This window comes from Acinonyx jubatus, chromosome A1 (genome assembly GCF_027475565.1).
Source record: "Acinonyx jubatus isolate Ajub_Pintada_27869175 chromosome A1, VMU_Ajub_asm_v1.0, whole genome shotgun sequence".
In the NCBI taxonomy this organism is placed as follows: Eukaryota; Metazoa; Chordata; class Mammalia; order Carnivora; family Felidae; genus Acinonyx; species Acinonyx jubatus.
In genome coordinates, this window is record NC_069380.1 from 193,757,825 (window position 1) to 193,784,707 (window position 26,883).

Here is a 26,883-nt window from a genome sequence, read left to right on the forward strand (position 1 = left end):
GGCCTGACAAGCTCTCCTCTGAATTAAGGGATTGAACTCTGTGACACTTGTGACTGTGTAGAGGCCTTCTGTCTTATCTTTCAGGTCCTTGATTTGGCCCAGCCTAGAAAATTGACCTCCAGAGGACAACAGCATGTATAATCTGTGCCTAAGATCTTTGCCAAGGTCAGTCACGTCAGGAGAAAATAATATCTGTACTAAGTTAATTTTAGCTCAAAGATGGCCACACACACACACACACACACCCTACAACCTACCCCACAACATGCATAGCAATGAAAGACAACACCACAAAACAGACTCACCACTTCTTCACTTCTACATTTCTGTATCCTAGAAAGTTTTCTGTGGATACGTAATGCAAATCATAACATTTTCGAGTTGGAAAGAACTTCCAAAGTCCTTTAGTGTTGCCCCCCATTTTAGTTCAGAATCTCCCTACCTCCTGAACAGGTGGGCACTTTACATCTTTCTTGCACAGTGCGGGTAATGAGGAGTGCAGTGTTTTTTTAAGCCCGACAGGAAGTAACAACACTATACCCCTGCTACATCTGATCTGCATTTTGTGTGCAGATGTTAGGCTTTTGGTACCGGTTTTTTTAAAAATGTTTATTTATTTTCAGAGAGAGAGAGAGACAGAGAGAGAGAGAGAACACTCACAAGCAGGGGAGGGGCAGACGGAGAGGGAGAGAGCGAATCCCAAGCAAGCTCCGGGCTGACTCTCGGGGCTCAATCTCATGACCCACCGTAAGATCATGACCTGAGCCGAAATCAAGAGTCGGATGCTCAACTAAGTAAGCCACACAGGTGCCCCTCTGGTACTGTTTTATTATTTTTTTTAACTAAAATTTTTTTAATGTTTATTTATTTTTGAGAGTGACAGAGAGAGAGAGACAGAGAGAGAGGGGGGGGGGTGCGCAGAGACAGAGAGGGAGACAGAATCTGAAGCAGGCTCCAGGCTGAGCTGTCAGCACAGAGCCCCATGCAGAGCTCAAACCCACGAACCAGCAAAACACAAACCTGAGCTGAAGTTGGATGCTTAACCGACTGAGCCACCCAGGGGCACCACTCTCATACTGTTTCAATGCAGCTGGTCTTGGGGGGATGAAGGGGTAAGCGTGCATCTATGTGAATGAGGGTCAGATCTTCCCTATCTGTAGGGGTGGGTATTCCGGCTGTCATTCACCTTGGAAAAAGGTGGGTCCTGAATTAGAAACTGCAGAGACTAGCTTAGCTGAAGAGGGAACTTCTGTTTCTCTGTGACTTACTTTTTGGGCCTGACCCTGAGACATTTTGGAGTTCTCGGGTCCATCTGGGCTGCAGTGGGGCTGATGGACACCATGCCGGGGAAGGAGGCAGGGAGGCATCCTGTGGAGAATATAAAGGGAAGACGAGTGAGTCACATCTTAATAGCGATATGACCTGGATTCACGTTACTCTTTGTTTATTTCCCCCTTGTCATCCCGGAGCCTTTGGAAATGTCCAGCTTAAATGTTCCAGCCTGGCCCTGCTGTGTCACGGTATTAAAAGAAGAGTTGAGGGTCAGTGTTTATATCCCTAGGACGTTAGAGGGGAAATGGTGCCCTCTGAGGCCACGTGGGTTTCAGTGAGTATGAGGGGCTCTTAAACGTGAATACTGGCAACAAGAGCTGGGCCCCAGAGTTCCACCTACTTCTCTCCACGTGGTGATTCACCCATCACTGCCATCCTTTTATTAAGAAAACTGCCAGATTTCCTACAAAAGTAATCCCTTAAATTGGCCCAAAATCTGCCTCCCCGTAACATTCACCCACAGGACTTAGTCTCTTCTCCCAGAACCCCAGAGAACAATCGTCATAATTGTTCACATTCATTGAGTACTTACTATGTGCTGGGCATTTTCCTGAACACCGTGTTGTGTCTTATTTATATTATTATCCCATTTCACAGAAGAAAAAACTGAGGCCAAGGGAGGCCAAATGGTTTGCCCAAGGCCTGACCCCAAAGGAGTGGTAGGATTTGAACACATGCAATTTGACGTCGGTGCCCACAGTCTTGAACTGTCAGAAATTCTGCTGGTCTTGTCCCTATGACACTCCCCCTATCCCACCCCCCACTCCGAGATCTGCAGCCTGTGAGCTTGCCTCCCCAGACCTGGTTTTTTTTTCTCCAGGCTGCATCCCTACCCCACCTCCCTTGCCGTTTCTCCTCGTGCCATTTCCCCATGTCCTCCTGACCGAGGTCTGGGACAATGCACAGAATGCAAGACCCGAGTCCATTGGACCTCCTGTGACTTGTCCCACTTTGACCCCCCCCAGGACAGCCTTCAGGCTGAAGCCTCCCGGAGCACCATTTTAACAGCATTCCCCTCAGGAGGCTGTATTTTTCCTGTCTGTCCTCAACATTTCTTTTGCCAGAAAAACAGGCTCAGTTTTCCCTTCTGATAAATCTGGTCACCCTAAATATGGGGCTTTGAGCAAACAGGAGCGGCCGGCCCCACGCAGCCCTCATTTCAAAATGTGGATTCACTCGGGCTGCTATTTTGGAGGTCTGGTTTCTTTCCCCACACACAGTGGTTTTCAGGAAGAGGGAAGGGATCATGACAGAATACTAGCAGGGGAAAGATGCTAGCAGAGAAAACACACCTGGCCAGTCTTTGTTTCCCCAACTTCCCCAAACACTGGCGCTTTGAGAAGCTCTGAAAAGGAGGGTCCTCGCTCACATAAAAGCGGAACATACAGCACTAGGAACTCCCCTCCTGGAGATGAGCATATCCAGCATTTGAGGTCCTGGTAGTAAAGAAGCCTAACTGGTTTTGTTTAAGTCAGCTTTCCCATTTACGAATGCAGCCTAGTAAAACGTCTGAAAACAATGCTGCGGAGTGGAAGTTGCAAAGGGCTCCCGACGGCCTAAACTGTTCCTCAGATAGGTTTGAGTTGGCCTGTGCGGTGCTTAAATGTGCTTCAAATTAGTTGCTAGCACTTAACAGTTGGAATATTTCTCATAATAATCTGGATTTGGGTGTCCTTGGAAAATCTGAAGATCTGGAAACACCGGGCCACATTCTTGCATGACAATGGTCGGCGGGACACAAGGCTGTGGTCCTTGGCTCCCTGTAGCCCCTGCCTAATACACCATCCCCTGCTTCACTCATTTATGGTACCTGCCTGGCTCAGGAGTCCCTGGGGCTTGCCTTCTCCGCCCTGGAGATTTCCTTGGGTGAGAGTTGGCCTGCCGGATGCGGGAGGCCCATTCATCCATTGACTCATGCAACATGTACTCTTGCAGCTTCTGGACCCCGTGGATACAAGATGTGTTCAACAGCCCCCGCCCTCTGGATTTCGGCGCTGGCATTCTTGCTGCGAACCGCAGGGTGAGGAGGGGGAGGGGTTGGGGAGAGGGAAGCTGGCAAAGGCTTGAACCGCGTTTGCCGATTTCCAGACCCCCCTCCCCCCCACCACGCCGTGCTTGCTAAAGTCATCCCTGTTCTCCACTGCTGCCTCTACCGCCACTCTAACAGCCACTGAGCGCCAGGGGAGAAGCTACTAACATGCTCTGTGACTTACACGAGTTCCCACCCATCTCAGGGCCTCAGTTTCTCCAATTGCACAGTGACCCGGTTGGAATAGAAAACTATGCGCGTCCCTTCCAGGGCTGGCACGCAGAGATGCTAAGACTCCCAAGATCGAGGAACGTCTGACCGGGCCATTCCGGAGCTGTTCCACTGAACTCCAAGCAGCCCCTCTCCCTCCTTTCCCCGGCCCGGGCCGGGGCCCGGGAGGGGGTCGGAGCCAGAGGGCCGCCCGGGCCTGGGCTTCCCGCCCGGGGGCGGAGCCGCTGCTCCAGGTCCCGCCCCTCCACCTGGGATTCGGCCCGGCAGATGTTACAACTTTCTCGCATTCTCTCCCGCGGTGTCCCCCCCAGGCCCGCCCAACCCGTGCCTCCCTCCCCTTCCCCGCTGGGGTCCTGCCCGCCTCCCTGCTGGGAGCCCGACTCTTCTCCGGACTCCGGGCGGGGCGAGAGGCCGGGCTGGGGGCTGGAGGGTCGGGAGGAGGAGGAAGGGAAAGCAGAGGCGAGAGAAATTAGGAGGCGGGAGAAATCGAGGGCTAGTAGGAAGGGGAGAGCCAGAGGATGGTGGAGAGCACTTTTTGGAAGCAGCCACGCCGCGTCTCAGGCTGGCCCGGCTGAGCTGGGGGAGAGGGAGCGAGGGCGGCGCAGGGCGGGCGCGCAGGCGGCGGGAGGCGGCTCGGCGCGGGCCTGACCTCCCCAGAGCGCCCCGCTGCGGCCGCGCAGGTCCGGCCGCCAGTCCTGGACCAGCCCCTGGGCCACCCCCGGGGCCGCTGAAAGATCTCGCAGCGTCCAGGCCGGCCAGCCGGCGGGCGTGCGGGCCGTGCGCCCTGGGCGCGCGAGGCGGTGAGGCCCGGGGAACCCTGTGCGCCGGGACGCGCGGGCCGGCATGGCGATGCACGCCCTCACTGGCCTCTCGCTGGTCAGCCTGCTTAGCTTCGGCTACCTGTCCTGGGACTGGTCCAAGCCGAGCCTGGCGGCCGACGGTCCCGGGGAGGCGGGCATGGAGCAGCCCTCGGCCGCTCCACACCAGCCTCCCCATATCATCTTCATCCTCACCGACGACCAGGGCTACCACGACGTGGGCTACCATGGCTCAGATATTGAGACCCCTACGCTGGACCGGCTGGCAGCTGAGGGTGTCAAGTTGGAGAATTATTATATCCAGCCTATCTGCACGCCTTCGCGGAGCCAACTTCTCACTGGCAGGTAGGCATGACCCAGGCTGCTGGGGCTGGCCGTGCAAGCCCCAAATGAATCCGGTCTGGAGATTTCCTGTGCATTCACAGTCCCACCCCCCCACTCTGGGACCTGGGAAGCAAGGACTCAGGGCCAGTTCTGAGACACTCAGACACGACTGTCTCCAGTCGCCTGTGTCATCATTAGTTATGTCCTTTATCCTCTCTGGGCCTCAGTTTCTCCAATTGTACACGGAGTGGATTGGACCATCTTTGAGGTCTCCTCCCTCTGATGCTCTAGGACACACATTACACACCATGTGAAGGAGACATCTGGTCATCCCTTTGTTGGAGGAACACGGCAGTCTCTGACCCTTGGGTTTTAACGCCGCTTCTGTATACAGACCCTGAGGCTACGAACAAGTCATTTCCCTTCTCTAAGCCTCCGTTTTCTTGTCTGTTCATAAACGGAGTGAAGAGGAGTGTTTACTTGAAAAAGAGTGGTGATGGGATGAGTTGTGTGTAACCTGCTTGGCTGTCAATAAATGGCAGCCCCCATGTCACCGGAGGGATTAGGGTCTCCAAACTGTTTGATGGCTGCGAGGAGAGGAAGGAAGCCAGGGAATGTCTAGATAGATAGACATTCTAGATAGAGCAGAAAGATATGCACAGGATGCCGTGACCAGTGGAACCTTCGGGTAGTTACTTCATTTCTCCAAACCTCTGATTTTTCATCTGCAAAGTCCTCCTAAATTGGCCGAAAGTCCCAAGGAGACGTGCTGCTTTCTCCGTAAGGAGTGGCCCACAGGCAAGGCGGCAGGATTACAGGATTAAAAGAGCAGGGAAACAGGAGGTGGGGGTGTAGAAGGCAAACTTTGGCCACTTAGGAGAAAATCCTTTGGCAAGGCTGAAGCTAATCCTCCTTGGATGGGGTCCAAGGCATGCCTTCTCCCAAGTTCCACCCAAAAGCCATGAGTATGATCTCAGGAACCGGAGCCTTGCTGTCCCTGTTTCTGGGTGGGAGAAACTGAGGCATGGAGTCAGGGAGGACCCAATTCATGCCTAGAGTCTGTAGCATCCGTTGGGGAGGGGGCTGAGAGGCCAGGTGGTTGGCAGGGGTCCCAGAGCCGTGAGTCAAAATAGGTGCCTTTTCTTCCCTCACTCGGGCACTCAGCATTTAGCTCCGGGAACAGCAAGAGAGAGCGTCGGAGAAGAGGGTGAGGGGCTGGTATATGGGTCGTGGGCGGGGGCGTTGGTGGTGGTGGTGAAGCCCAAATGTTGACCAACCTCCAGGAGAGGGAAGAAGAATCTGCATTCCTGAGAACTGTGCACAAGTTAGCATTTCTCTCTCGAGAGGTGACTTTGGGTTTAAGCAGGGGAATGAGCAGCCAACGGGGCAGTGTGCCAACCCCCTGATCTGTGAAGTGAGCCGAGTGTGGCTGGGCAGCGTCTGCCCTCCGCCCCCTGCAGCTGGCTCCATCTGACTGATGCTGACTGCTCTCATTAGTGTTTTGTTAATGCATCCAGTCGTGTTGGGCGAAGCTGGAGAGAGCCAGTGTTTCTCATGTTACTCGCTTACAGACGAGCTTCGGTGACTCTGAGCTGGCCCACCCACTTTACAAACCAGTGCTCCGTGGTGCCCAGCCCTAGGAAGAGACTCGGCTGTGACCGGGCGCTACGGTACTTCCTCTGTTAAATGGAATCGTTCATGAGGTTGACTGAGAGGTCTGTAGAGCCAGGATCACCGAGAGGTTTTCAGCCTGAGTTGTGCAGACCTGGGTTCAAAGCTCGGGGCAGCTGCTTGCGAGCTGTCTGCAGTCGGGCCTGTTGCGGTACCTCTGAGAGCCTCGGTTCGTCATCTGTAGAATGGGGATAATGGTCTCCCCTGTAGGTTTTTTATGAGGATTAAGTGAAACGATGCATGTGGCCTATAGTGTTAAAAATGGCAGTAGTAGCTAATGATGGCTAACAACAATAACAGCTTTAAGTTAAGGAAACTAAAAACAGGAAAGCCCACCTAGTACCTGGGTTAAAGGTGTCAGGCCTTCAGGTGTGGGATTCTAAGACCCTAGTGAAGTTCCAGGCTTCTTATTTACCCTGGGACTTTTAAGACTTGAGTAAAGGTGGGACACCCCAAGCAGATCGTATGGGGGCCTTGACCACAGAAGGGACTTGAATGAATAAATGAGGAATATAGCATTCTGCTAACCATTCACTCCTGCCTCACAGCAGTAGTGTGTGTGAGTGACCAGATCCAGGGGCCACATGAACTTGTGGGTAGGCACATGAGAACAGGTCTTATAAAATCTGGGAACTGAAAGGTTTTCAGAGATCTCCCATTCAACCCAACTCCCCACCTATAGATGAGCAAACTGAGGCCACCATGGGGGAGGAGACATGGCAGCCTCGTTTGCTAGAAGGGAGCCTGTGCTTGGACTTGGCTTGGATTTATGTTCAAGTCCTGGCTTTGCCCCTGACCACTGAGTGACCTTGGGCAGGGCCCTTCCCCTCCTCTGGAACTGTGTTTTTAAAACAAGGTAAATACACTGGAAGTTGACTTGGGTCCCTTCTGGTTCTAAAATTGTCCGGGAGTGCCACCATTCGTTCGTTCTTTCATCCATTCATTCCGTAAGTAATTGAGTGTCCTTTTAACATCACCTGAGTGCCAAGACCACAAAGTTGAGTAGAGGACAATCCGATTACAGATGATTGGGCCTAAGAACATGTACAACTGAGTAGAACCCCATGGTCAAGTAGGACAGTGATCAGGTGTACTAAATTTAACCCAGAAGCAAAAGTGACTCATTCTTGGAGAGAGTTATAAGAGACTTTACAGAGGGGGTAACATTTGGACTGGGCTTTGAAGAGTGAGCAGGAGTTTCCCTGGGAGGGCAGGACTTGCTCTAGGCCCCAGAGCAAATTAGTGGCTTAGAGTTTAGGGATTCTGAAGTCTCTGGAGACTGCCTGGGATACAGATCCCAACTCCAGTTACAGATTGTTTGAATCAGTGGGCAAGCGATTTCATGTACTGAGCCTCTCAGTTGCCTTATTTGCAGAATAATGTTAGCTACATTGTCATGATTAACCTGCGTTCGACTCTAAACTCCCCAGCTCCTAGCTGCGTGATCCTGGGCTGAGTGGTTTAACCACTCTGATCTTCAGTCTCCTCATCTGCGAAATGACCATAATATGAGCTCAACTAATTTTGAAGACTCAATGAGGTGATGCATTGGAAGTGCTTGTCACGTGTCATAATACCTGCCGTACCTTTGCCGGAAGTGCTGGGCCCAGAGCCCACCTCGGGGTGAGAACTGGGGGCCGGTGGGCCAGAGCAGTGCTTTGTAGCTCACCCGGGCCTTCTTTGCCCTCCCCTCTTTCCTCCAGGTACCAGATCCACACGGGACTCCAGCACTCCATCATCCGCCCTCGGCAGCCCAACTGCCTGCCCCTGGACCAGGTGACGCTGCCCCAGAAGCTGCAGGAGGCGGGTTACTCTACCCACATGGTGGGCAAGTGGCACCTGGGCTTCTACCGGAAGGAGTGCCTGCCTACCCGCCGGGGCTTCGACACCTTCCTGGGCTCGCTCACGGGCAACGTGGACTACTACACCTACGACAACTGCGACGGGCCCGGGGTGTGTGGCTTTGACCTGCACGAGGGCGAGAGTGTGGCCTGGGGGCTCAGCGGCCAGTATTCCACTATGCTCTATGCCCAGCGTGTCAGCCACATCCTAGCCAGCCACAGCCCCCGGCGGCCCCTCTTCCTCTATGTGGCCTTCCAGGCGGTGCACACGCCCCTGCAGTCCCCTCGTGAGTACCTATACCGCTACCGCACCATGGGCAACGTGGCCCGGCGGAAGTATGCGGCCATGGTCACCTGCATGGATGAGGCTGTGCGCAACATCACCTGGGCTCTCAAGCGCTATGGTTTCTACAACAACAGTGTCATCATCTTCTCCAGTGACAACGGCGGCCAGACCTTCTCGGGGGGCAGCAACTGGCCGCTGCGAGGACGCAAGGGCACTTACTGGGAAGGTGGTGTGCGTGGCCTGGGCTTTGTCCACAGCCCCCTGCTCAAGCGGAAGCGCCGGACCAGCCGGGCGCTGGTGCACATCACTGACTGGTACCCGACCCTAGTGGGTCTGGCAGGCGGCACCGCCTCGGCGGCTGACGGGCTGGACGGCTACGATGTGTGGCCGGCCATCAGCGAGGGCCGGGCCTCGCCGCGCACAGAGATCCTGCACAACATTGACCCCCTCTACAACCATGCCCGGCACGGCTCCCTGGAGGCTGGCTTTGGCATCTGGAACACTGCCGTGCAGGCCGCCATCCGTGTGGGCGAGTGGAAGCTGCTAACAGGGGACCCTGGCTATGGCGATTGGATCCCACCGCAGACGCTGGCCGCCTTCCCTGGCAGCTGGTGGAACCTCGAGCGCATGGCCAGTGCCCGCCAGGCAGTGTGGCTCTTCAATATCAGCGCTGACCCCTACGAACGGGAGGACCTGGCTGGCCAGCGGCCTGATGTGGTCCGTGCCCTGCTGGCCCGTCTGGTGGACTATAACCGCACAGCCATCCCTGTGCGCTACCCGGCTGAGAATCCCCGGGCCCACCCTGACTTTAATGGGGGTGCTTGGGGGCCCTGGGCCAGTGATGAGGAAGAAGAGGAAGAGGAGGAAGAGGCAGGCAGGGCTCGAAGCTTCTCCCGAGGACGCCGCAAGAAAAAATGCAAGATTTGCAAGCTGCGGTCCTTTTTTCGTAAACTCAACACCAGGCTGATGTCACAGCGGATCTGATGGGGAGTGGGGGGAGGTGAGGATCTCTGCCCCTCTAGATGTACTTCCCCATTCAAACCTGGCCCTGTTCCTCCCCAGGGAGGGGCCTGAGGTCAAGCCCCTGTCTGCAGGGAAATGGGCGGGGGGGGGGGGCATCGAGCCCCTCGGTTGAAAGGTGGGGAGCTTGGCTTGGGGGAGAATAAACTAGACTGGGGTGCCTGGATTCCAATCCTGCCTCTTCACTGACTTGCCCTGTGACCTCAAGTGGCCTGCATGAGAGCTGGGCCTCAGTTTCCTCATCTGTAAATGAGCTCTGATGATGTTGTGGCCCTGTGGTGTGAACCTGGTGCCTGGGGCCATGGTGGAGTTGCCATTGACTTTGCCGCCTCCCAGCTCGTTTAAAGCCTCGCCCTTGGACCCTGCACCTCTGTGGTACTGCTTGGGTGAGGGGCCCCTGGAGGCAGCTCGAGGCCTGGACTCCAGCTGAAGCATGGCGATCTGGCCACTCTCTGAAGGGATCCTCTGATGCTGAGGGTGGGGGCGCAGGGATGGGTCTTCACATGGCTTGGGCCAGTTCTGGGGCCAGACTGGTGCTGGGGGCTATGGCAGAAAGCTCTCCTTCTGGCCCCCAGGACCGAGAGGATTGACCTGGCTCTTAGCTGCTGCAGGATCAAGGGTGGTGGAAACAGCTGTGCAAAGAGGCCCTGAACCAACAGTCAGGACACTTGGGTGCCTCTTTGACCTTGGGCCCATCCCCTCACCTTTGGGCCTCAGTTTCCCCAACTGCCAGTCGGGATGCTAGCCTGAGCTCTGCCTACCTCACAGGGTTGTAGAGAACTGGCCAAGGTAATGGCTGTGGAGGAGCCCGTGCACTTGATTAAAATGCTACTAACATGGAAGCCAGGGCTGTGGTGCGGTCTGTGAACGCACTGGGGCGCGTGCGCGTGCATCCTGAGGGCAAGTGCGAGCTCACCATTAGCCAAGTGAATGGGAGAGGAGGTGGGTAGCCTGCCTAGGAAGCAGCACGTATGGGTTCTGGTCCAGTCCTGCCACAGGTCCACCGTGTGACCTCTGGCAAATCCTGGACCCTCTCTGGGCCTCAGTGCCCCCCTGTGTACAGTGGATGCTTTAGGAGCCCCTCCTACTTGGTCATTCTGGACACCCCTGTGCGTGTGTGTGTGGGGGGGCATGGGCTGAGTGGTGGGAGGAGGGGCGTGGGGGGTTCAGAGCCTGCTCGCTGCAGAGCGCGCCTCCATGCACACACTGCGTTCTGCATATCTCCCTTCAGGTTCCAGTCGGTGCAGCGTGTGTAGGCGAAAGCCCTGCTGTGAATTTTGAAAATAGTTATTTTTGTCACTGGCAAAGGAGGCCTGTTAGGACTCGTCAGCTTGTGGATGAGCAGGACGGGTGGGGGGGGGTGGGTGCGGTGCAGTGGAGGGGGTTTGGGTGTTGGTTCCAGAGCTGCAGAGGTAGCTGAGCCCAGGAGTGAGAGTCTGGCCTGGGGCTGCAGGACGGAGGTGACCATCCACATCCTGGGCCCCTTCCTCCACCCCTCCAGCTGGAGCTTTCTCTGTCTCTAGGATGTCGACGCCTGGGCTGTGTGGGGCAGAGGCCAGGACTGGCTGAAGCCTCTGGATTCCGGCCACCCCCAGCACTTCTGCCTGCTCAGGAGGGAGACTCTGAAGAAGACGGTGTCCCAGGCCCAGCATATCCCACAGATGGGTTGTTCATAGTCTGCCCATTACCCAGGATTCTCCGGCTCTACTGGGTGCCTCTCCCAGCTGTCTGGGCTGTGCCTTTCCAGAGCCGTGTGGAGCCAGGGCTCCCCTGCAGCTCTAGGCTTGCACCAGTTGAGTGGAGGCCTCTCCCATGCCTGCTGAGTTTGGCCCTGCCTTAGGTGACCTAGCCTCCAGCTCCAACCCTGCTTCTCTTATGCCCTTTGGGGGTCATGAGAGCTGGACCATAAAAGTCCCTTTATGTTCTTCCCCAGACACCAACACCTACCCTCCTGTGGCTTACGTGGCCTCAAACATAGAGGGCCCAGCTGGGGCTAGAGGCCAGCCCCTGCTCCTGATGCCCTAAGAAGGAAGCTCAGCCTCATCTCAAGCCCAACTTAAAGCTTGCCTGGCTCAGAGTCCTACCTAACCCAGAACCTGGCACACAGCCCAAGAGCCCCACTCAAGCTTCAGCCAACGACCTGGTCCACAGCCCAGCAGTCCCCAAGCCTGCCTAACCAAGGTGCTGGCGGTTGACCCAGGACTGAGATTTGTGGAAGGTACTGGGGTAAGGAGTCACCAGGACTAGAGTGTGGTGAGGGGAGGCTCAGCCTGCTTGCTGTGGTGTCTGCTGGGCCCAGCAGACAGCATGGCTCCTGCCCATCTCCTCCTGTCTTCCTGTGGCCCCTGAGTTTCCCCCAGCCAGGGCACCTGGGTCTGGACTGTTTTAGGCCCTTGACTGGCATTGCTAGGCGGATGCTTGGACCACCTACCTGGTGGGGAGGGGTGGATGGGAGAGCAGACCAGAGGCAGCGCTGGCCCCTTGGGTCACAGAGCTGGGGGAGTGGAGTCCAGAGATGCCAGACAGCCCCTCTATTTCCCCTTTGGCTGGACCAGATGTCAGCAGATCCGCCACCCAGATTAGAACCGGGGGTGGCCCTGTCCAAGCTGGGCCTTGCCTGTGGAATCCTGGGCGGGAGGGAGCCCTGGACCTGGCTAGAGGGACAGGGCTCTGAGCCCTACCCTGGGCCTTGACAGTATTCCCTCCTCTCGCTTAGCACCTACTGGCTACCTTGGGACCTAGGCAAGCAGCCGTTCAGTGCCAGAAAGAAGGAGGGCAGAGCAGGGTAAGGGAAAGAGCACTGTTCTGGGAGTCAGGAATTCTGGATTATGTCCCAACTCTGCCCCTGACTTCTGCCGCCGAGGGAGGAAGCAGCAGCTTCCTTTCTCTGGGCCTTGGTCTCCATCTGTGTGGGACATGGGCTCCGTCAGGGCCCTTTCAGCCCTTGTGTAGGCCAAAGGGCATAGGGCAGGGGTGCAGAGGTCACACAGACCCCACATGGGTAAGTCATGTCACATCTCTGCAAGATACGCAGCGATCGTACCTATCTCACAGATAATCTGTGGTGCGGTATAAATTGTGCAGTATGCTTAGCACAGGGCCTGGCTCTAAAGCGGCTCTAAATAACTATTTCTTGTATTTTTGGAGTCAGCGAAGGAACATCTTGTCCCCATATTTCTGAGGAGGAAATGGAGGCCCCAGTGGGAAAGAGACCTGCCATAATCACTCCTAGCCAACAGCTAGACTTGAACTTGGGTCCTCTAACTGCAGGCTGTGCTGTGCAGACATTGGCCCGGCAGCCACCGTCCTCTGTCCCTTGGCTTCCTGCTTCCCTCTGCTCTGGAAGGAATGTCTCCTATGTGGGACCCCTTCAGGGGACAGCGATGCTCCCTGACCCCTCCCTCTCTCCAGAGTCTGAGGCTGGCATTACTTACTGCAGTTAATTAACCACATCACCCTCCACCTAGACCCTCTGCCGGATCATTTCTCTGTTGGCCCACTTTCCACCGATTCTGCCCCTCACGCTCACTGCCCTTAGTGGGACAGGCCTCGTGGGGACCCTTCAGACGGCACGTTTTCTGTGGTACCTGCCCAGGCCCTGCAGGACCCTGAGGCCTTTGGGCATGTGCCTGAGAGTATGTGTGTGGGCTGTGGAAGGTGGGATGACAGTGGGCTGGCACAATGCTTCCCGGGCTCTGATTCCCCCCACCCCCTTCCCACCTCTGCTATGGCCCAGGAACTTGGCCCTGGTCCCAGTTTTTTTTTTTTTTCCATCCCACCCCATAGACCCAGGGTATAGCTTGCATTCACGTTCAGGTTCCCCACCTTTACATGCCACAACTGTGCTCAGTGACCTCTTGGGCTCCCACCCCTGGCCACCAGCCCGCGGCATGCAGGCCAGCTCTTGAGTACCACATGAGTGTTACAGATGGGAGCACACGTGCTGGCTCGCATGCCTGCCATGGCCCTGGGGGGGTGGGGAGTCTGGCAGGAACAGTCCCCCCATCGCAATCATCGGCTCATTCTCCCCGCGTCGCAGAGGCAGGCCTGGCTCCTCGCTGCCCGCCACCACCAGGCACAGCTGCCAGCCTCGCGGGCACAGGGGAGGCAGTGAATTAGCTGTCACACAGGGCGGCAGTTCCACTCCAGAAGGGGGTGCCTGTCCGAGGCAGTGCCCACACCCCTGAGCTGAGCTCTCGAAGGTTCGGAGCACGCGGGGGCAGGGTGTGTATGAGAGTTCCCAAGGAGACCTTTTGTCTTCTTCCTCCTCTCCATGCATCTCTCTGCCAGGTCCTGGACGTCCTCCAGGGCGCACAGGGTCTGGGCCGGGCCAGCCCAGGGAGGGAGGGAAGAAGTACACAGCCGGGATGCAGGAGGGAGGGAGGTAGAAACAAGAAAGGAGGTGAAAAGGAGCAAGAAGGATAGGGAGGACTGAGAAGAAAGGCTCAAGGGAGGGAAGGACATGGGGAAAGGCAAGAAAGAGGAAAAGAAGAGGAAGGAGAGCGGAAAGGGGAGACAGGGGTAGGGAAGGACAGACAGGGTGATGGGGTGACGGGGTGGTGTGAGGCCAGGTTGCTTTTGCCCCCTGAATCCACATAGGCCACCTCCATGGTCCCTGTCAGACACAGGGAGAGAGCCAGCCATTAGCCTCTGTTCCTCTTGTCCCTCTGGCTCTTGCTGCCCGGTGCTCTGCTCTCTTCTGAACATGCTTCCTTTCACCAGTGGGGACTGGGGATGGGGTGAGCCAGGAAACAGGGTGGTCCAGCCAGCTCCCAGCAGAGCAGGACTATCACCTCCTTTGTTCAGAACTTCAGACTCCCATTAATACAGCCTTGGGGCACGTTTGCTATTTGTTTTATGTGTTAATTTCTAAAGCCCCATTAAGTTAAGTTGGCACCAGTGAGCTAGAGGCCTTGTGAGCCCTCTCCTAGCCTCTTTGTTCTCGTTCTTTGTTCTACCAGCAAAAGGCTGCAAACCAGGCCGGGCCAGGGTGATGCTCAAACCATGAGCTCAACTCCAATGGGGACTCAGAGAACCGCGCCACAAAGTGCTAGGACTAGAGGATAGTCGTGTGTGCTTCCCTGACTCAGGCAGAGCGGCGTGAGGAGGGAGGGGCTTCTTATGGGTCCCTTAATAGTAATAATTGCCCATCAATGAACACGTACAGCGTGCCAGCTGCTGTACTCATCTGCTCCTCTCATGTAATCCTTAAACAGCCCTGGAAGTAGGCAATATTATGAACTGTATTTTGCGGATGAAGAAACTGAGGCACAGAGAAGTTAGGCTGCTCATCCAAAATCACACAGCCTATAGAGCATGGAGTTCCTCTCCTCTCCCCTGGACAATGACTGAGGTAGCTTCAGTGGTCACTAAAGGCTGTTGCAGCACCTTCACGAGTGGAAGCCACCTCCCGGGGAGGGCTAGAGGGCCTGGGTGGGGAGGTGGGGGTGCGGTCCTTCCCCCACTTCCCCGCGTCTGCCTCTCTTGCCTCTAGTGGTGTTCCGTGCCCAGCCCGCTCCCACCAGCTGTGCAGCCCCCGAGCACAGGCCTCTCTTCTCTGCCTCTGAATTGCAACCGTTGGCGGCAGGAGCGGGAAGCATTGTGCGCAGAAACAAAACTGAGTGGTTTTTCCTTTTTCTGAAGGTGGTAATGGTGCAATTAGTGGCTAAGCCATTACCCCTCCTCCCTAGCTCGCCTCCCCTCCTTCCCCTCGGCCTCCCTCCCATTTCTCTCCTGGGAAGAAGTGGCTGCATCAGAGAGCTAACCCCATCATTCTCTCCCACCCCCAACTCCCGGGAAGAGGGGCAGAATTGTGGGAGAGGGGACCCAGATGTCTCCTGGGGCCCCTGGACCTAAAGTAGTGAGTCAGGGACCCACTAGACCTGGGGATAACCGACAAGCAGACAACGTGTCCAGCAAGTGAGGTGACCAGTAAGGCAAGCTGGAGGCTCAGAGGGGTGGGGTAGAAAGGAGGGTTTGGATCCTGGATCCTTTTATCCGACCTGTGCTCACTGTGGGCAAATGCTGGCAAGAGACCTCAGCCTGGTGGGCTGTGAAATGAGCTTGCGTGGAGGAGGTGGGTGTGAAATTCCGAGTCCAAGCTAGTGATGGGGGTGGTCATGGTCCTGCTTTAGACCTTCCTTTTCCTCTTCCAGAAACTAAAAACAGGCCTCATGTTTACATACTTCCCAAAGGCTTCCACAGCCCTTAGCCCACTCCTTCTTCACAACCTTCCTCTACAGTGGCAGCTTTGTTCTGTTTTGTAGAAAGGGCGCTGGAGGCTCAGAGAGGGGCAGTGACTTTCCCAGGGTCACACAGCTAACAAACGTCAGAGCGGGAGTTGAACCCAGATCCTTAACTCCAGTCCTTTTCCTTCCTAAACCCCCAGGGCTTGGGTGAGATCTTGGGGCCATAGATCTGGCTGCTGCCCTGAAGAATCAAACTTGGCAGGGAAAATGAGAATGAGGAAAAGGGAATGAGGATTTCAGGGCAGGCCCATGGCCACTCCCCTCCATGCCAGGCCATGCTTCCCTCCCCACTGCCCGCCTCTGCCTCTTTCACCTTGACTTAAAGCACAAGCAGAAACTGGGACGTGAGCCCCAGGAGGCCAGATCTCCATGGTCCCACTGGGAACATGGGCTGGAGGAGAGGGGTGGGGATGAGCGGGCAGGCAAGGCAGTTCCCTCCAGAATCCGGATGTCTCCTCTGCATTTGTCCCCCAAGCTAGAGTGCCAGTGTGATGGACAGGGGTAGCAGAGAACGAGAGCAAATGGGGAAGACAGAGACAGAGGCCAAAACAAAATACAGAGGGGAGCAGAGAGATAGTTACAGACTACAGTGATCCACTGGGAGAGAGATCCCCATGAATTAGCCATCTTTTCCTGTAAACCTTAGAACCCGGCTGTTGCCAGGGCAACGGGGCAATACCTGTCTCTCCAGAGGAGATGAAGTTGCCAGGGTAACTGTATCCTGTCTTTCCTGGGGACCATCCCAGAATGTGGCACCCACTGGCCGTTACCATGGCAACTGCCTTTTTGCCCCACTTAATCCCATCCTGTCTGCTACAAGGGACCCACAGTTGGAGGTGGGGGAGGTGGGAAGAGAGAAGATCACTTGTGGATTAAGTTGGTTCTTCTCCCCCTCTCCAGACCCCTCCCTCAGTCCATCACCCCGGGGGGTGCTGGGTCCACCCGCCCTGGGCCCAAACAGGCCTGCAGTATTCTGTGTGGTTAGGGCCAGGGCGTCCGGGAGCAGGTTTCGCAGTGGAAGGCAGGCAGGTGTTGGGGAGGCAGTTACCGGGGCAACGGGAACAGGGCGTTTCGGAGGTGGTTGCCATGGGGACCTGGATGCTGACGAAGGCTCGCGAGGCTGTGAGCAGCCACAGTGCCCTGCTCAGAAGCCCCGGGCTCGTCAGTCAAGCTGGTTCTTGGTTCGCGCTCGGCAGCGCAGGCAGGCGAGTGGTCCTCAATTCCGGGTGCAGAGCAGCAGCGCCCCAGTCCTGGTCCTCCAGCCCCAAGCCTCGCCTGCCCACCCAGCGCCAGGATGGCCACCATCACCTGCACCCGCTTCACGGAAGAGTACCAGCTCTTCGAGGAACTGGGAAAGTGAGTTGCACCTCAGAGAGTTCTGGAGGGTGCAGGGGGTCAGCGTCACGGGCAGGGGGTGTGCACCTGCGTGCTTCCTGTGTACCCATAGGGAGGAAGTCTGCGTGTGTTTGGGGACGCTTGCCTGTGCAAAGTGCCCGGAGCTGGGTGTAGGCATGTTTGTGGGTGCACAGATGTGCCAAGGCCAGCCAGGTGAGTGTGTGTGTAGGGGTGAAAGGTGGATGGTGCATGCTGGTGCATGCGTGCATGCACACGCTCACACACACACACACACACACACACACACACACACATACATGGGGCACATGACTGGGCACACACAGATTTTTAGAAACTCAGGATTAAAAAGACATCTTCCCAGGCTGCTAAGTCCAGGGCTGGAACCCCCTGCCGACTTTCTCTTGAGGTGTTCATCTGGACTCAACTTGGACACCTCTGATGGGAGAGAGTTCACCACCTCCTAGGCAGTCCTTTCTGACTTTAGGCACCAATGGTGACTGTGCAGAGTGGCCAACTTCTCCCTGAAAGCGCATCCCCTCCCCACCTTCCTCCTCCCAACTCCTCTTGGCGTGAGGGCACCGGTACAGCAGGGGTTAATAACCGAGGGACTGGTGAGGCTTCCTGGGTATTGGGAGGTGGGGAGGGGCAATCAGGCAAGTGGGGTTGGGGGGGAGCACTACCATTTCAGGGGCTAGTGGTATACGGGCTCTGGTCCCTTGGCAAAGTTGTCCAGCTCCAGAGCTCATTTTATGCCTCCGATGACTGGCGGGGGGAGAAGGGTGGGAGCGTACGGGGGGGGGGGGAAGCCCCCTGGGGTGGCCCAGTAGGTCGTGGAGTGTCAGGGAAACACTCTGGCTGCCCCCAGCTAGGTGTGCGGAGGACCCAGGGATGGATCAGGGTAGGGTATAGTTTGGAGGCAGAGTTTGCCCCTTGGGCAAAGCAGCTCCAGCGCCCCGGGTGGTCCTTGCTGTGGCAGCAGGAGTGCAGGGGAGAGGGGCCCTGTGAGCAGATATGTGCCGGGGTGAGGTCCGGATGCGTGCACCCAGTGCACATTTTGGTGTGTGTTGTGTAAAGACTGACTCTGGGGTACACTTGCGTGCCCCGAGAGGGTAGGCAAGTGTTCACATGTGTGCAGCAGGAGGGGGTTGTGGGGTGTGCTTCGTGTGTAAGGCCGCCAAGAGTGGGCGCGTGCAGGTGGCCCAAGGGGTACCACTGGCTGATTTGCATGGTGGTGAAGGGGTGAATAGGCGTCACTGTGTGTGCCCGAGTGTGGCAGGTCAGAGCTACATGCACATCAGCAGGCAAATGTGTGTGGGGTCTGGGTGTGTGCAAAGTCTGTATCTGTGTAAGGATGTCTGTGTCTGTGTAAGGATGCCCGTGTGGGCTTTGGGCACAGTGGTACCTCTCTGAGGTCTGGACACGCACATCCGGGTGTGGATGGGGGGCCACGCACACGGAAAGGTTTATGTGCGTGCGTGCGAGGCCTGGGCCAAAGGCTCGGGTGGGAGTGTGGGTGTTGAAGGCATGTGTGAGCTTATGCTGGTGTCTGCATATGTGTGGGAGGTGGGCCTGTGGCTGTGTACGAGTAGGCTGCCTGCACACACACTCACATTCACATCCCAGGCTATCCCGACACCCTGAGGTATGCCCCGGGGCCCTGTACAGACACACACCCATGTGCAGATGTGTGCTCACTCTTGTCTGCAGACTTCCTGCGTTTCTGAGTGTGTTTTGAGCTGCTCCAGAGGACTGAAGCTGTCTGCTAAATGTGCGCAGGGCCCCTTCTCAGCCGGGCTCCGGTGCCCACGGGAGCCCAAGGATCCCCTGATTAGCTGGGATCTGCCTTTCAGGGCATGACCAAGGCTCAGCTCTGGGAGGACTGCGTCACAGGGTGCAGTGACATGGAGTTGAGATGTGACTCAGACACTTAAAGTGAAAATAAAAGTGGTATTTTGCCCCGAGAGGAGATGGCTATCATGCAGACCGGGTGCTGTGGTGGCGACTTGGCCCAGGGAGCCTTCGGGAGCCTTCTCAGCCCCACTGCCGGCCAGGACCGGGGCAGGGGCAGGATTTCAGGGGACAGGGAGCCCTGGTGTGGCCACGGGAGGAGAACCGAGGGTGGCAGGCATGGCCAGGCCTTGTCTAATCCATTTCAGACCTCTCCCTTCTAGAACCATACGGGCTCCTAACCGTTTTTAGGTCTCATAGTCCTCCAGGAATCTGACGAAAGTCTAAGTCTGCCTTCTCCAGAAGAAGGCGCAAACCTACGAAATGTCGCATGCATTGTCGGGAGCTTGCAGGACATTAGGAAGGCTGTGATGGGCTTAGGGTTACCGATGCTTGTATCGGAAAGAGAATGAGGCTCCACACCTCTTTTAACCCATGGCTGGGTTAGAAACCCCGGGACATATTACTGAGCGGGTGGGGGCTTTGCTCCGCGCAGCAGCGTTAAGCCAGGCGCCCGGTGGGGCAGGTAGAGGTGGGCCCAGCACACGACCCAGGCTCTGGATCTCACCATCCGTGGCTCTGCGACAGCGGCCAGACCACAGCCCCCTGTAGTCTGGAGATAAAAAAAAAAAAAAAAAAGGCTGTGGTGGTGAAATAAGATGGCACGCGTGAAGATGTGGCCTGGCACCCAGTGCGCCATCAGCAGGGGCTGCTGCTGGAATCATTGTTGCCCTCAAAGGCTGGGCAGGCTGGAGCCCTCGGCCGGGGCCTGCCACATGTTTACCTTCTGTCTGGAGTTTGCCCAGCTTGGGGGAGGGGCCTGACCAAGCTCCTCTTCTGCTGGGAGAAGCGAGGAAGATGCCTGCAGGGCCCGGCCTTGGATGCTTGACCCACAGTCCCTGCCAGCTGGGACACTGCGGTCACCATGCAGGAGCTGAGTCCCTTATTCCAGGAACCCGCTTCAGATCACTGGCAGGGGGCCTTGGAGAGGCAGCTGGGTTGGCCCTGCGAGGGGACATGGGAGCCTTTGGACCTCCCGCAGGGCCCTGGGCTGCCCAGCTGGAGAGGAGGGCGTGTGCCTCTCGAGGGCTTCCTGGTGCCCTACTCGGTGAGGACTGGCTTATGATGCAGGCCTTCTAGGAGCCCAGGATGCGGTGGGCTACGGATGTAAGAGAAGCTGTCTCTCTCCCACCTGGCGGTCAGTCAGCTGGGTGGGGTGCGGTCTGGGCAGAGCTCTCAGCAGAGCCTGTCTTCTGGGAAGACCACGATCGGGGCAAGGGGTCAGGTTCCAGGAGGCCTGGAAAGGAGGATGTCTCTTCCAGCCGTTGACATTCTCTGGGCTTTGGAATCCCACTTCTAGGAGAGGTTAGGGAGGCAGAGAATTGCTCTGCAGCCGTCCAGAAAAAGCCTCCGAAGGAGATTTTACTTGAGAGAGGGAGAGGGAGGGAGACTGGAGAGAGAGCACAGCCCAGTCTTTCTCTAGAAACTGGGATCCGAAATTGACTCAAGGGCAGTGTTGGGCGGAGGGAGGGGCTCCAGGGGCCAGCCAGGTCAGCAGAGGGACGGACCAGAGCTAGCTCCGGAGCCCCCTGCCCGCTCTTACCCCCACAGCTGTGTATCAGGAGCTGGGCTTGGGCCGGGCTGACCAGTGGGGGACATGGGGCCTAGAGGCTGCTCCCCACACTGGGGGGCCAGCATCCTGGGTGCTTAGGATCCCGCGTGACATGCAAGCTCTAACGTCTGCCAGTGTGCTCCACAATCCCATCCTTCCCCGGCTGAGCTGTTAGGAGCCTCAATGGGGTAATGTTGGGGAGAGGAAACACCTGGCCGTCCATACACCACCCAAAGATGGAGGTACACTTGCATTTTGCTTCGAATAACCTCATATTCACAGTGCTTTGGGGCCGGTGAAGCACCTCTCCAGCCATTAGCTCGTCTCTGAGGGAGGCAGAGGGCTTACTCACCCACCTGCCGGATGAGCAGACCGAGGCTTGAGAAGGTGGAATGGCCGCTGTGCCGGTGTCTGGCACCCGGGACATGGTGGGGAGACGGTTCATGATAGGGACCCCTCTCGCTGCTGTGTCGGGGGAGAGCTCCCAGGGAAGAGGGGCCATGACCTTCTGGGTAAGAGACCGCAGAGCTGAGGCTTATGTTCAAACACGATTCTGCCTCGAATTTACCGGGCCACCCTGTGTGGATCCCTGGTCCTTTGTGAGCCCCAACTTTACCATCTGTAAAATGGGGATCAGAATAATTCTGCAGATGAGGAAATGCCCCATGAGAGGTATTGCCCTCCTTAGCTTCCCTCTGTGGGGGACACACATGGGAAGTTTCAGACTCAAAGAACATCAGAACTGGAAGGACCGTCCACACTCGCTATTTATAACCTAGATGGTGGGACCAACACCCAGAGAGAAATAGCCCAAGGCCACAGGGAGAGGCAGTGGCAAAGCCAAGGTAGGGGACCAGATCGTTCTCAGGGGCCAAAAGCCAAGGATGGGAAGTTGGAGGGGGTGGGGGGGCAGGTCTTCAAGGTGGGGAGGGGTGATGGGAACAGGGAAAGGGACAGACTTTCCTTCCTCCCCCTCCAAGCCATCCGAGCGGCAGGCACGCACATGTTCTGGTGCATGCCGCAGCCCTCCACCCCCGCACAGCCACCCCCACACAGGCTGAGACACACTGACACTCTGCTGAGCCTCCCTCCTGCCCGCCTGCCTCCCTGCACAAGCACACAGTGACACTGCTGCCAGCACCCCTGCAGTCTGGGGCCCCGGCCCTCAGTGGGGTGAGGCCAGAGCCTTGGAATGCAATGCCTGCATCCGGTTACACGCGCACGCGCGCGCACACACACACACACACCGGTTCCAAGAGGGCATCCAGCCCAGGTCTACCTCCCAGCGCAGGGGGAGCAAGATGATGCTGGCTGCGCTCCTGGGCTCCCCTGCCCTGCCCTTCCCTCTCCTTGTGCAGGCCCCTTTGCCACGGTCCACCCTCTCTAGCATGCATGTTGCCCATGTTGCATTCTGAGCTTCTGAGCGTCTCTGGGGCACAGTAGGAATCCTGTGTCCCTGGCCAGGCTGGCGCAGCCCCCAGAGGCCCAGCCCAGGCCCTCCGGCCCCTCTTGGGGTGTGGCTGGCCCCAAGGCGTCAGGTGGGGCCCCTGGAACTTTCCTTGCCAGAGAAGGTTGAAGGCCTTGGGGTCACGTAAAAGGAGAAACATGTCTGTGACTCTTGCCTCCCGGCAACAGGTATTTCCTGAGCACACACTCAGTCCCACTCAGAGTACTGGAATGAGGAGTGCTCCTTTGTCTTACGGATGGGGAACCAAGGCCCAGAGAGGGCCAGGGCCTTGCCCAAGGTCGCACAGGCCAATGGCACATAAGAATAGGGCACTCCAGCCTCTTTCTTGTCTGGTACTTGGCTCTAGTGTCTCTCTCTGAACTTCTAGAAGGCTTCAGGGTGTGCAGGTGGATGGAGCCTGAGGAGGAAGCAGGCCCTCATCATCCCCCCTGCTTCTGTCCGTTCAGGTCCTCTCTTCAAGGTCTGTGAATATCGTTCTATTTCCCTTTTTGTAACCCATTCAAGAAAACCCATGCACAGCCAAAACAAGGAATATGTTAGGACTTCTGTTGGTTCACTGTTCCCTGTGGCAAACAGAATCTTCTGGTTCCCAGACCTTCTGTGTCCCCCACAATACTTCTGCTGGGTTGGCATGGGGCAGGCCTGTGGGGTGTGGGACAGCTTGAAGACACTGAGTCCCTGGCAGCGGGCAGCTGCAGCCCAGGATGGGAGGAGGGAGATGTAAGGTTTCAGTAATAAGGTCCTAGAATTTTCTGGCTGTGAAATGCTATAGTCTGTGGGGTTCTGGGCCGAGCTGCTGTAGTGAACTGGGGAGAAGAGAGAGAACACCAAACAAATGGGGCACCTAGCCCCCACAACCCCTATCTCCTCTGATCTATTTGCCACTTGGAGACCTGCATAGCTGTGTTTTGTTTGTTATTTTAACGTTTATTTATTTTTGGGACAGAGAGAGACAGAGCATGAACGGGGGAGGGTCAGAGAGAGGGAGACACAGAATCGGAAACAGGCTCCAGGCTCTGAGCCATCAGCCCAGAGCCTGACGCGGGGCTCAAACTCACGGACCGCGAGATCGTGACCTGGCTGAAGTCGGACGCTTAACCGACTGCGCCACCCAGGCGCCCCTGTTTGTTATTTTAAAAGGGCATCGTGGTTTAAAAAGAAATAACTAAGGGGCGCCTGGGTGGCTCAGTCGGTTAAGCGTCCAACTTCGGCCCAGGTCACGATCTTGCAGTTCGTGGGTTTGAGCCCCACGTCGGGCTCTGTGCTGACAGTTCAGAGCCTGGAGCCTGTTTCAGATTCTGTGTCTCCTTCTCTCTCTGTTCCTCCCCTGCTCATGCTCTGTCTCTCTCTCTCTCAAAAATAAATAAAGATTAGAAAATAATTATAATAATAATAAAAAGAACTAAGAAGAAAGAAAGAGCGGGTTTAAAAATGATCGACAGTTGACTTCACAGATAGGCAAACTGAGGCCCCAAAAGGTGAAGGGATTTGCTTAAAGCACTCGAAGGGGTTATTACGGAAACAGGATATCCCTTTTGTTTCTCGACAGATCTGACCCCAGCTTTTTAACTGGTCTGGAAATCTAGGAGCCCTCAGAGACTCTCATACGACTCCCCGGCACTTTTCTAGAAAAACGCTTCACTACAATCCACTGCAAGGGTGTATTATTTCTCAAAGATCCCTCTGCCCTAAAGTCCATCTGTGGACCCAAGGTGAGGGCCACCTCTAATCTGAGAATGTGGGGTATTGGAGAGAGCAACCGACAAGGAGTCAGGAGTCCTGGGTTCAAGGGCTTGACCTCAGTTTCTACATCTGTGGAATGGGGAAAAAGTCGACGTCACTGGGAAGATATCACTGGGCACACCAGCTCCTGATGTGGTCACATGTGGCCCACCCCGCGGCCCCGCTGATGGCCAGACATTCTGACTCTGTCTGCTCGGGCATCCATACCCCCAGGCCTTCCTCTCTGCTGAGTGATCAGATCAGCTAACTTGGGCTGTGAGTTACCACTGAGAAGTTCCGGACCCTGATGCTCTGACAGATAACGGTTCCTGTTGACCTGGAACTTTCTGGAATCACCCAGGTCATCTCAGAGAGGTGGAATGCTTAGGTATTTTAACTCAGGGTGAGGAGACTTTCCCGAGGAGACTGGACTTTGATTATGAGTTGCCTGTCATGTAGCATCCAAGCAAGATGATGAGTAGCTAGAAACTCGGGACTGGAATTCTGGAGGCAGGAGGGGCTATACAGAAGCAGGTTTCAATCTTGCATGATGGTCAGTGGCTTTTACCATCTGCAGGGGTGGTGGGGTCACAGATCCTTTGTGAAGCTGATGGAAGATATGCATCCTCTGCCCAGGATAATACGCAGACACAGAGTCATTTTGTTTAAATTTTATGTGTGCTCATGACTGCCCAGACCTTCCCCAGAGATCCCAGCTGATGCCCTGGTGGAGGGGCTGGAGGGAGGTGGTAAGAGGACGGTGGAGAGAGAAGGGGAGAAATGATCTGGGGGGAGATGAGCAGGGGAAGGCACTGGCAGCAGGGCAAGGTCCCAAGGAGAGTGCAGCCACCTAGAAACAAAAAGGGAGGTGGGCCAGATGTCGCCTGGTGTGGGACAGGCAAGGGGGAGCAGGCCCACTGGGGCTGCAGGGGTGGGGGGGAGGGGCACTGGGTGGGCGGGCCTGGCACAGCTTTTTCCAGGGAGCCCGGGGGTGGGCACCAGATTGTGGTGGGTTCACGGAGTGTGGGAGGTGGAAAGAGGAGGCAGCGGATGTCGGACACTTGTTCTGGAAGTTTGGCAGCAAAGAGGGAGGAAGGAAATGGCCCAAGCTGTTGGGTCGAGAGAGAAGTTCTTGGTTTTCAATTTAAAAATTTGGGGGGGGGGAGCAGGATGGTTATTTATTTTTCCAGAATAAGGGAGACCTGTTGTGTGTTTGAGGAAGCAGCCAGTGAACAGAAGACCCTAGTACTTGTCGGGACCCCTGACAATCAGACCCCCTAAGGAGTCCAGAGTGGAGGTGGGTGCGGGTTCTGTGACTGTGCTGTTTCCAGAAGGCCCCCAGAAACTGTCTTCTGTCTGCTGAGACCCACAGGCACGCCCTGGGCTCTGGGCAGCTCGGGGTAAAGGTGGGGAGGTTTACTTTAGAGGAAGTTGTCTTGGAAGCAGGAACCTCTCCCCATCCCTGTGTAGGAGAGACTTCTCCCAAATGGCCCAGGGGGAAGTGTGACTGAGGGTCCTCATCCCCATCTTTCAAATGGGGAAACTGAGGCCCAGAGGATAAGAAGCTGGTAGCCAAGCTGGGCGAGGCCCCAGGTCTCTCAAGCCCCCCCTCGAATGCTCCCCGTGCTCACCTGGCTTCAACGTCAGCATTCTGGGCTGGTTCAGGCCAGAGAGAGTGGTGAGCCCCCCGTGGGCTGACAGCCAGCAACTCCCAGGACACCGAGCCTGCCAGGCAGCCAGAAAGCAATTTCCCAGTGTGAATCTTGCTTTTCACGGCCCATTAGCACGTTCCCACATTCTCAGCCATGCTGGACCCACTCTCACCGTGCCCTCTCCATCTGTCTGTTGGAGAGCAGGGCCTCCCTGCCTGCCTGTGCCCCCCCACCCCCCCGCCCCCACAGGGGCACGCTGCTCTGCCCTGGGGAGCAGCCCTTCCCCTCCTCACCGTGGCCCCCACAACCTCCTCTCCTGACTTCCTCCTTCTCTGAGCTTGGCAAACGGGGTCCATTTTGTTTCTGATGAAGCCAGCTGTTCTCATCACTTCGTAGATAATGATGCCTATAAAAGGCGATGTTTCTTGAGCATTTACTAGACTCCAGGGACTGTGCTAAAGCTATTGCATACCTTATTATCTCATTGAATACTTGAAACAACTGCACAGGGTGAGTACTATTCCTGGCTACACTTTACAGGGGAGGAAACAGGCTTAGTGAGGTTAAGGGGCTTGCTGGTGAGTGGCGGCACCATGATTTGAACTTTGGTTGGTCTGGTTCAGGAATGCCTGTTCTTCTAGAACTTCGCCATCCAACACGGTGGTCACTAGCCACGTATAGCTGTTCGAATGAAATAAAATAAAAAATTCAGTTCTTCAGTCCTCCGAGCCGCATTGCAAGTGCTCTATGAGCATATGAAGCTAGCGGCTGCCGCGTTGGACGACACGGAATATTTCCACCATCCCAGAACATTCTGTTGGACGGTGCTGGTGTAGAATATTAAAGATGGAGAGGGCTCTGTGCTATTTCGCCTCATCCACACCCCAACTCCCATGCTGCAGCTAAAGAAGGGGAGGCCTGTGTTGGGGCAGACCCCTGCCCAAGACCTCCCAGCAGGGCTGAGAGCTGCGATTCTGTCCCTTCTGGGTCTGTCTGTCTCACAGACACACCCCTCCCTGACCACGTTCTGTGACCTGCTTTCCCTTCCTCTCAGGACCCCTGGTCACTCCCTTCCACGCTGACCTCCCCATCTTGGCCTCCTCCCCTCTCTGCCCTGTCCTGTTTCCAAGCTCCTGCCCATCGACCTGCCGGCCCCAACTTCACAGGGCTGCTGTGTTCAAGAAGGAGCTTAGTGGTGCACATGCATTTGAAAGGAGGATGCCTTCTGGGTACGTGGGAGGCTGGTGCCCTCTGGACCAGTAGCTCTGAACTGGTTTTGATAAACTCCTCCCTCTGAGCTGCTGCTAAAAGCTATGCATCCTTGCC

The 26,883-nt window shown here is 56.3% G+C and overlaps 2 protein-coding genes across 4 annotated transcripts in view; both read left to right on the forward strand.

Moving 5' to 3' along the window:
* Positions 1 to 3,844: 3,844 nt before the first annotated feature.
* On the forward strand, positions 3,845 to 9,724 carry ARSI (arylsulfatase family member I). The gene is made up of 2 exons (XM_015083599.3): positions 3,845 to 4,755; positions 8,109 to 9,724. Exons 1-2 carry the CDS (start codon positions 4,436 to 4,438, stop codon positions 9,514 to 9,516), a joined length of 1,728 nt encoding a protein of 575 aa, XP_014939085.2. The 5' UTR covers positions 3,845 to 4,435; the 3' UTR covers positions 9,517 to 9,724.
* Positions 9,725 to 16,916: 7,192 nt separating this feature from the next.
* The window catches only part of CAMK2A (calcium/calmodulin dependent protein kinase II alpha), a 62,799-nt gene continuing 52,832 nt past the window's right edge, over positions 16,917 to 26,883 (forward strand). For 2 of the 3 annotated variants that reach the window (XM_027077116.2, XM_027077128.2), the window contains exon 1: positions 16,917 to 17,156. In XM_027077116.2, coding sequence (XP_026932917.1) covers positions 17,095 to 17,156 — 62 coding nt within the window. In that variant the 5' untranslated portion in view covers positions 16,917 to 17,094. The remainder of the gene's footprint in view (positions 17,157 to 26,883) is intronic. The other variant, XM_027077120.2, reaches the window with a different exon arrangement.